Genomic DNA, 10,361 nt, shown 5'->3' with positions numbered 1-10,361 from the left:
CCTTGGCCTAGGTGCACCTCCCCTGGGGCCTGAGGGGGCAGAACCATCACCAGTGAGCTGAAAAAGCATGAAAGACAAGGAAATCTGATGATGCTTAGATGGCTGGAAGAAGTAGCCAGCAAGAGCCAAAACTTTCATGGTGTCTTCCATAATTAGAGACAAGGTCCATCTGTCTGTCCTCACCCCCAAGTTTTCTAAAATATGATGGTACTCCCCAAACTATAGAAACCCGTGCTGTTAAAACTCAATAACATTCCTCCTGAAAATTACAAGTCAGCGAGACAGTTAGCTGTATTAGTCTGAAGTCAAGCAGAGAGCAAGAGGCATTTGAAGCTTATAAATTAACCAAATTACACACACCCACACACACTTCAGCCCATGAAAGTGTACTTCAGTCTAACAAAAGTTTGTGCTGTACGTACAGGCATACGTATCTACTTTGCGCAGTCCATAAATTACAAGCCAGTCAGAAAGTTATGCTTACAAAAACTGAAACAATAAGAACTGTAGGAAGAGAAACTGATATAGAGAGACACAAATGTTAGAGATTCATCAGGTGTATATTCCTACAGTAATGAAAAACACCAGAATGGGGGAGACTCTATAAAATTGTATTAGAATATACTACAGAGGTAAGTGTTATAAAACTTTTTTTTTTTTATAGTCTGAACAGTTCCAAAGACTTCTTTTTCAGGTCACGTATACAGTTAGCAAAAGATCTAGCCAGCAAGAGAAGAGGCAATTACCTACATAGGAAAACTCCAGTGCTGAAGGCCAAGGGAATGGTACACTGCTATATTTACTATTAGTTATATCCATTTACAGACTTGTCAAGACAGCTCTCTCTCACCCACCCACACACATTTCAACTCCAAAGAATGTAGTTTTTCACCCAACACAATTTGAACAGATATCAGGCATGTCTTTAAAATAACAGTTCCATGAGCGTGATAAAAGCAGATAGTTAAAATGTAGAAATACTCTCAAACCAAAAAACAACTGACTTTGCACAAGACATTAAAACTGTCATTAATGAAAATGCTAATATCCTTCGCACTACCACCTACAGCACCTGATCTCTCTTCATCCACATGCTTTGAACTCTGTTACTTCACATACTGAATGAAAGAATATATCACATCATGCAAATTCTGAAATAGAAACATTTTTAAAAAGGGGTAAGCACAAATAGTATAATTGTGACTGCTTACCTTTATTTTTGAGGAGGGCACATGGAACTTCCTATAAAAGGAATACGAACAGATTAAATGAAGGCAGATTAAGAGCAACTACAAGCTTATTGTTCCAAAGAGAACTGTAAACAGTATATTAAACAAAAACACAAGCAATGGTTTAACCACTATAACTGGTCATACCTGGGAAGTGGGACAAAATCCTGATTGTACTGAGAGATAGCCCTTAAAATAGCAAATCACCTACCAATTATGTATATATCAATTTAAATCAAAACTTTTATTTTAAAGCTGTTCTTCTTTAAACACTCTTCAATATCAACAGTAGCAAATTATCTCCCCACCTCATTCCACAAGCAATGCCAGCCACAAATAACAAACTATGGGCAGGGGGGGAAAAAAGAAAGAAACTGACAGGTAAGTACAAGGAAGCTTTTCTATCTTACTGTATCATCTTCTGCTTCTAAAAAAAATGCAAGCCACAGCACTTCTTGTTTTCAAAGTTTCAGGTATTTCATGATTTTTAAATGGATTTGGATGGATGGGGAGGAAAAAACACCTAGTATTTACATTATTTTTCTAGCTGGCTCTAAAGGTTTTTTTTGCTTTCTTTTGAGACCTATAAATAGTATTTAAAAACAAAGCACTTTAATCTGTAGGACTCTTTTTTCCATAGTGGGGAATTTTACTACATCCCAGGAAAAAGAAATGTTACTAGGCAAGTTAAGAATTAACACAGGAGTGTCAAACTCATCTGGTCCTGTGGGCTGGATGAGTGACAGGGGGCTGGTTCACAGACCCAGTTAGCCCCAACCCCATATGCTGGATTCACTGGACACAGAGGCTATTCCAGCTGCTCCAGGGTCCACTCCACGTGCTGCACAAATCTCAGAGCAGCTACCCCAGCAAGGGTATGCAGTACAGATCCCAGAGCAGCCAAAACAGGTACCACACGTGCTGCAGTCTGACTGGTGGGAAGGTGCCACATGTCACGTGGATCCCAGAGTAGCTGGAGTGGGTACAACACTACACAGTGCTTTTTCCAGGATCCATGCTGCATGCAGCACCCACCTCCCCTGGTCCAGGAATGCACCGCATAAGCACCTGCTGCACCCAGTCCAGGACCCGCACTGTATGGGGCACCTGCAGACATTGTGTGCAGAACACATCCCGGATCAGCTGGAGCATGCTGCACAGATCCCAGAGCAACCACAACAGGCACCGCATGCAGCATATGCCCTGGGTCCTGCTCAAAGGGCAGGGTTCAGCACATGACATGTGCAGTGCAATTGGTCAACTCTGACCCAGGGGCACTACCAGGGGCCAGATAACAGGGCTCTGCAACTTTGACACCCCGTCTTCCTTGCATACCACATGCCCCCAAATAAAGCATGCACCTTGTTTTTTGGGAATGGAGAATGAAGAAAAGATTTTACCAGTTATGGCTAGATGGAGTCAGGACAGAACCTAATCTTCAGCTCACTCATCCTCCCTTTCCTGTTCAGGAAATGTTAGTTTTAACCCTCTCAGCTGTTGCCTAACTGGCATCAGGTCTTGACTGCTCAGCCAAAACCTACTGCCAATTTGGCAGTGGCTGGTAAAGAGGTTAAAAACTACATCTGTTGCTTAAGACTGGACTCTCTCTTCCTCCATGCAGCCAGCTGGGGGCAGAAGGAAAGAGAAAGAAAAGAAGCAGTAGCCATTTTTTTTTTTCCAGATACTGAACTCAAGTTGGCAACAAAGATTAACAGTAACAAAAAAGCCTTCTTTAAGTACATAGGGAGCAAGAAAGTGGTGCAGGGTAACATAGGGCTGCTACAGAATGGACTAGGGCAACTCGTAAGTGATAGGATAGAAAAAGTGGAGCTCCTAAATGATTTCTTTGCATGTGTTCCTGGACATAGATACAAATACACCTCCCAACAAGACTTTAGCCTGGCATGAGAGAAATACCAGCCCACCAACAGTTAGCGCTGACCTAGTGACGGCTACTTGGAGGGGTTGGACATATTTAAGTTGGCAGGCACCAATGATCTTCACCCAAGAGTATTAAAGGAATTGGCTGGTGTCATAGCAAAACCACTGGCACAACTGTTTGAGTGCTCATGGCACTCGGGACAGGTCCCAGAAGACTGGAAAAAGGCCAGTGCGGTCCCTATTTTCAAGAAGGAAGGAAGACCTGGGTAATTATAGGCTGGTTAGCCTTATGTCTATTCTTGGCAAGACCTTAGAAAAAATCATAAAGGATCACATTTGTGGGGGGGCCAGTGGGTAATACAATGTTAAGGGACAACCAGCATGGGTTATAACAGGGAGAACCTCACAAACAAACTGAGTAGCTGTAATGTTGATCTTTTCCCAGTAAGGCGGGTGAAAAACCTGCTTAGTCCAGCCCCCCACAGAGTGGTGGTAGATGGGTCGGTTTCCCCCTGGAGAGATGTGGGCAGTGGTGTCCCCCAAGGCTTTGTCCCTAAACTAGTACTGTTCAATATCTTCATCAGCAATTTGGATGAGGGTGTTGAAAGCACTGTCCAAATTCGCAGACGACACCAAACTACGGAGTATGGTAAATACACTAGAAGGCAGGGAACGAATTCAGGGGCATTTGGATAGACTGGGGCAGTGGGTGGATCAGAATAGGATGCAGTTTAACAAGGATAAATGTAAGGTGCTGCACCTGGGGACAAAGAATCTCCAATACACCCATAGACTGGGAAGTACCATGGCAGTGGAAAGGGATCTCGGAGTCATAGTCGACGCAAAAATTAACATGAGTCACCAATGTGGCAAGGTAATAAGTAAGGCTAACCACACTCCTTGTATTAATAGGTGCATCACGAGCAGGTCTAGGGGGGTGATACTTCCTGTCTGTGTGGCATTGGTGAGACCGCAGATTGAGTACTAAATCCAGGTTTGGGAACGCACTTAAAGAGGGATATGGAGAACCTTGAGAGGGCTCAGAGGAGGGCTACTCGTATGGTTGACGGCCTGCAGGTAAGACCCTATGAAGACAGACTGAGGGACCTGAAACTCTTCACAAAAGAAGGCTGAGAGGTGATCTTGTGGCCACCTACAAACTCATTGGGAGGGGGGGCCACAGGGAACAGGGGATGCTCTGTTTACCAGGGCACCCCTTGAGGTTACTAGAAATAACCACCACAAACTGAAGGAGAGTAGATTTGGATTGCACATCAGGAAGAAATTCTTTACCATGAGGGTTGCCAAGATATGGAATGGGCTTCCAAAGGAGGTGTTCAAGAAGAGATTGGACAAGCACCTGACTGGGGTTACTTAACCCTAGCTGTCTTTCCTGCCTGGGGCAGGGGGGTCTAACTCAATGATCTACTAGGTCCCTTCCAACCCTAGAAATCTATGATAATCTATGATTTTACAGTGTCGCTATTCTTTTCTGGGCAGAAAAATCAGCTTCTCTGATTAAGATGCTCAACCCATTGTGGAGGGCAATTTTTTGAGGGGGGGAAAAAGGTCTGTGTGTGGTATGCAAGTAAATATATTATGCTCTGTCACAGCAAGGAATCCTCATGTCTGGTATTCCTCACTAAAGGATTAAATCAATGCCACATGTACAGAACCAGCACACTGAATGAAGGTTAAATCCTTTACACACTAAAGTGGCACTTACGTAGCTGCAAAACTGCCATTTTTTGGCGCGCACACACAATTTGGATTCTGTGTCCAACTATGTTTGGTAGGACAGGATCACTAAGGTACACACATTAATGCTCACACATGTTTGCTGAAAGTAAAAACAGAAGAAAAGTTCCCTCTACCTTTTGGCCCAAGAGCCTAGTGTTGAGGACACTTGCAAGGGAAATCCAAGTTCTAACTCCTCCTCTCACCCAAAAGGGATTCAAATATACATTTCCTGCTCCTGCTTCCTAGAAACTGCTCTAAACACCAGTCCAGAAGAAGTCAGCCAGGAGGAGAAAACACATGGATCTAGGAGTTAGAGAAGAGCAAGCGAGGAGTCTGGTTCAGTGAGATGGACACTTTGGGTTCCAGCCTTTGGTCTTAATGGCTTTTCTGCACCTTGCATTTAATATTAATTGGATATAATGGATAAACAACAATGGGAGTTTCTGATCTACTTGTCAAAAGTGGGAGGCTTCCTCTTCTGGCCTCACACTAATTAGCAGTGATGTTTTGGAAAACTTGCATGGGGTTACATGCATACCCAAGTGATTTTATACTGTTCTACAGCCAGGGTACTGCACTCAGAAGGGAAATGTAGGATGAGCAGATCTATGCACTTGGGAAACAGAGTCCAAATTCTTTGTAAGCACCAAAAATTATATTTATGCAACTATGCAAGTGCCACTTAAGCAAGTGACAATGAAATGGGTTGAGTGCATACCTTCAATGTTTTTGTAGCCCAAGCAATTCTTTCTGTGAGTACCCAACAAGACCATCATAGCCCAGTTAAAAAAAAACAACAAAAAAAAACTTTCAAAGAATAAATTCAATAAGCTTTATATTTATAGTTTATTCTCATAAACAGAGAGTCCTTTAAATCTCAAGTCATGTCAGACTAAGTAGCAAGCAACCTATCAAGTAAGAGGAGAGGGACAGAAGAGTGAAATGAAAGGATATTTTTTCAAAAGACTGCGTAATTTTTTCTGTCTCCAGAAAGCAGATCTATGGAATGAGAACAAAACACTAAAGCTAAAACAAAAGAAAAGGAACAACTTGATTGCTATCCTACATGGGACCAGGGCAGCCCAGCCCCCTGCTACTTCTCTGGCCTGCACATGGCCAGCTCCATGCCACTCACCTGGCCCACAATGGCCTGATGAGTTTGACATCTCTGCTCTAGGCTAATCAATCATGAATGTCCATGATCAGGTAAACGAACTCATCTTATTTTGAAACCCCAGGAAGTGTGAAGGAAGTTTTTTTTTTAAATCTTTTTTTGCCAGAACAAAGACACACAAGATCACCGTGAAGCCAAGTACTCCTAACTTTTCTTCCTGGGGTACCAACATTTATCTCATCTATTAGAGGTTATATTTATTTGACTGACATGTTGAGAAATTCACCAAACCTGAATCTACAGGTGCCAGATCATATTCCCAAAAGTGATACCTGAATTTTAGGATGATCAGTTCCTGAATTGAATCTGGAGCTTCCAGATATGGAAATAAAAAGAGGAGGACATAAAGGAGGAAGAGGAGGAGGACTTCCATCAAAACGCAAGTTCTGTATACTTTCCCCAAAGTTTAAAGCTGCTCTAAGAGAGCACAGAACAGCTCTAAACAAGCTTGCTCTGGTACCAGAAACATACATTTGTTAGCATGACACTCCACCCAAATTAAAGATACCCTGCTTCTGTGGGATTAATTAGCCCAGGCATCCCAATGATGCAACTACACTGTTCCCAAACTCCACATGAGCGAGTGTTGTGCCATGTAAACTTATCAAAATGTTGCAAAATGGGACTAGTAACACTCTTTCCAGATTCCCAGAAGGGATGCAAGTCAGCTGCCAACATTTTTTATTAACCAGCCACCATTATAGCTAATGTGGCATGGTTAATCCACTAGTCATAACTATGCTATGGGCTGCTCCTGCCTATGAAAGACACCATCTTCTAAGCATATGGTTTTATTACCTAGAAGGAAAGAAACCACTTTGACTGAAGTCTATACTTAGAAGTAGGTGTCCTCTAGGTGCCTGAGGAGCTGCTGCTAAAGCTACACAAACATTATGCTTAAATCCACAACAAGAGAGAAGTCTTGATGTTTTGTACAAAAATGTATCTTCAAGGTTGGCAAATTGGAAAGAATAAATATCTCTAGGATTTCAGAGGCAAAAATCTAAGACATGTCAAGGCTATAGATGATGCTTTAACAGATTAGCATCAGATTCATCAAGGCACCTACAATACTAGTCAAATTGTTTCAAAGCTTTACTTCCAAAAACAATAAAAGAAATGATCCATTAGATGTTAGCACACTGAATGCCAATCTTCTGGAGTATTACACAAATGTCTAGAGCAAGGAAGAAATAAAAGACTGTGCAAGGCCAATGTTTCCCAACAATATTCTACACCAATGCCTCTGCAAACTTATTTTAACTAGTGATTAACAATAGGCTATTGCATGCCTGTTTAAAGATATACTTGGTGGACTGCTGTGTGATATGTAGCTTTTCCACAGGTAAACTAACAAGTAAACCTGCATGCATGTATGCTTCAAAGCACTTTTCAGAAGCTGATGAATGTAAAAGGGAGGTGAAAATACACAGGTATTTTCTAGACCCATCTATTTTCTACTAATCCTATACACTGGCAATGCTGCTTACTACTACAACACAGTACAGTCTTCCTCCCAAACAACAGACTTTTGAAAATAGTATAATTTGCTTGTTATAATAGGTAAGGGTTTACTGATTTACCTTTGTTTTGAAGCCACACCGACAGTAAACAGTTGATGTGCGAGAGCACGGTCCACATTCACCTTCATGGCAGAGGTGCTCACATGTATGAATGAAATCTAACACAGATGAAAAAGTAAAAATATTTGCCAGTTGAAGTTTTTGATTTAACATGCTGGTCCATGATATATACTAGAAAATGAGCATTTGAGGCCACTGATATGATGCTTCTGTCCGAATAGACTGCTAAAGGCAACAGTTACTCCTTTGAATTATCCTCTTTTAGTATTCAGTGTGCAAGACATTACAGATTATAATAAAAATAGTACGTTCTACCATAAGATTTTTTGATTTAGACCTCTGTAATGAAACATGTTCTAAAAGGTTCAGAATTGTAATTGTTCAGTTCAATTAATTTATGGTCCCTAACTTCAGTTCTAAAATATACTATTAATGCTAAAAATATACACGTTGCTAAGCAGTTTTACATGACTATATAGAAAAAAACCTGTTGCATCTGGGAGTGCACTGGACATTCAGAAGAATTCTGGTTAAAAGCCATTTTAAAAATCATGAAGTAAATTTTGTAGCTGGTCATTCTTCTTCAAGCAATGCATTAGAAAGTTTGTCTGAGCCTCCTCCCAACCCCCATGTTACAGGCATCAAGCAATTAACTGGTTAAGTACGCAATCACCTTGAGACCAGCTACATGTGCAAAGTACTTACGCCATAAAAAACTCCAACCAGCTATAAAGTCAGACCTGGAAAATGTCTACTAACTTTACAGCTGGTTGCTATTAAGCTTTAATTTGAAAATGTAGCAGGGTCTATGTGAGAGGCAGGGATTTTTGTGGGTGATGTCTTTTAGTGGACCAGCTGTATTGTTGGGACAGATTCAGGCCCCTCTACACATTAAGGCAAAGGCACAATGGGATCTAATGTGCAATCCACACAATCACGTCTCCGGCCATGTCACATGTGCATGACAGGAGGCACATTTGTGGAATCATGTATTAGGTTGTATCATTCCTTATTGTCAGTGCATAAGAGCCTGATCCTGGGCTCCTGCCCTGGCAAGAAGCAAGTTTCTATGGCTGGAAGCCCCTTAAGTTGACTGGGCTCCTACCTACAGGGGTGCACCATACCCAGCCAGGGCTAGGAGTCCTGCAACTAAAGGAACTCTCAGCCCCAGCAGCTGCTGACTTTGGGTTCTGGCAGCACCACGCAGCTGCCAGGACTGAGTCCCGCTGCTGCGAATGTTAAGTCCCGGCAGCATGCCTGCCAATGCCAGGGACCTAGGTGGGTCCTGGCTACGATCTCCCAGCCCTGGGGGTGCGTGGAGCCCTCGGAGCCAGGAGATTGCAGCTGCTGCAGTCTTCCAGCCTTGGGGGCTCCCCTCACTCCTGGGGCAGGGAGCTGCAATCTCATAGCTCAATGGGGCTCTCAACCACTGGAACTTGCTACTTACCAGTGCAGGGGGAGCCCAGGATCGTCCCCCCGCATAGGCAATAAGGTGCAATGGGATCTAATGCATGATCTCATAAATGTGCATCCTGCCAAGTATGTGTGGCATGGCGGGAGGGGTGATTGTGTGGATCATGCATTAGATCTCATTACCCCTTCACCTGCATGTGTAGAGAAGGGCTGAGTCTATCCCAAAAATACAGTTGGTCAAATAAAAGACATCACCCACAAAACTCTTTGCCTCGCACATAGACCGCTGGACCATCACAGCTACAAAAAAATCACTCCAAAACTACCAAAGAAAGATATAAAAATTTTCTGCCTACCATGGAAAATTTACAAACAAAAGAAAAAAAAGGAAGCTGAGGACAAGTAGCAAGGTGGGCTGGCACCAGGGTGTGGCACACCACTTGATTCCCCCACTGCCTACCCCCAACTTGTGGCTGACCCACTGAAGTGGTATAGGAAAAAACAATTAGCAGTGTTGAACGACTAAATTTATTCCTATGAAGTGTTATACTGTGTTGGAGAGGTATTAGCTTGAGTGTCACATGCATATATAGAGGTAATATCTCAATGAATAGTCTTCACTGAAAGCTGGTATAGACATTAAACTTGATAATGATTCAAAATTAGTTTAATTTGGTGAACATCACATACTAATAGGAGAACAAAGTTGGCCCTTAAAAAAATGTTGTGATGGCATGCTGAAATAAAACAAGTTTTAGCTGCTGTTAAAATGCTGAGAACAGCTAGATGTAACATGAGGAAGACAATGTGTTACTTGAGATGAAGATGGTCCAGAACAAGTTGGAAGAAATGTAGCAAAACCCCCAGTTTTCCTTTTTTTTCTTTTAAAATGCATTTCCTGCCCCTCCCCAACCATTTCTGACATTGTCTTCCCATCTCTATTCCCTATAGATAAGTATAAGTAAGTTAAGATGTAGGAAAAGTTTTTACATTTTATTTTACGTAGAAAGTTTTATTTTTCTCTCCCCTCTTTGCAAATAAGTGCTCTGCTATTTTGATATAGATATCCACTGTTTTATAAGTGATAATGATTATGTTTGTACTGCTTTTATATTGTGTGATTACTGTTTTAGGCTTATATATGTAAGTTAGTGTAAGTCATGTCAAGTTTCCATCTTGCAATGTCAAGCCTCCATCTTATCCCCATGCCCAGTTGTGTAACCTATGACTCACACCTACCCCTCCCATGTAACTTGGTTCCTGAATGAATGGGGATGAATGCAGGTGCTTGAAAGACAATGGCAGTAGGTCTAAAAATAGCTCCCTCTGAATGACCAAACC

The 10,361-nt window shown here is 42.1% G+C and overlaps 1 protein-coding gene across 1 annotated transcript in view; it reads right to left on the bottom strand.

The window, feature by feature from the left end:
• Nucleotides 1-10,361, bottom strand: part of NFX1 (nuclear transcription factor, X-box binding 1) — a 103,561-nt gene that overhangs the window by 50,395 nt on the left and 42,805 nt on the right. Inside the window, exons 10-11 of the mRNA XM_019508727.1 lie at nt 7,608-7,705; nt 1,212-1,242 (exon numbers count right to left, since the gene is read on the bottom strand). Coding sequence (XP_019364272.1) covers nt 1,212-1,242; nt 7,608-7,705 — 129 coding nt within the window. The remainder of the gene's footprint in view (nt 1-1,211; nt 1,243-7,607; nt 7,706-10,361) is intronic.

The sequence above is a fragment of the Gavialis gangeticus genome, unplaced genomic scaffold (genome assembly GCF_001723915.1).
Source record: "Gavialis gangeticus isolate Ggan-Ray unplaced genomic scaffold, GavGan_comp1, whole genome shotgun sequence".
Taxonomy (NCBI): domain Eukaryota; kingdom Metazoa; phylum Chordata; order Crocodylia; family Gavialidae; genus Gavialis; species Gavialis gangeticus.
Note: the sequence above shows the minus strand (reverse complement) of the source record. Positions and strands in the feature narration are given on the sequence as shown.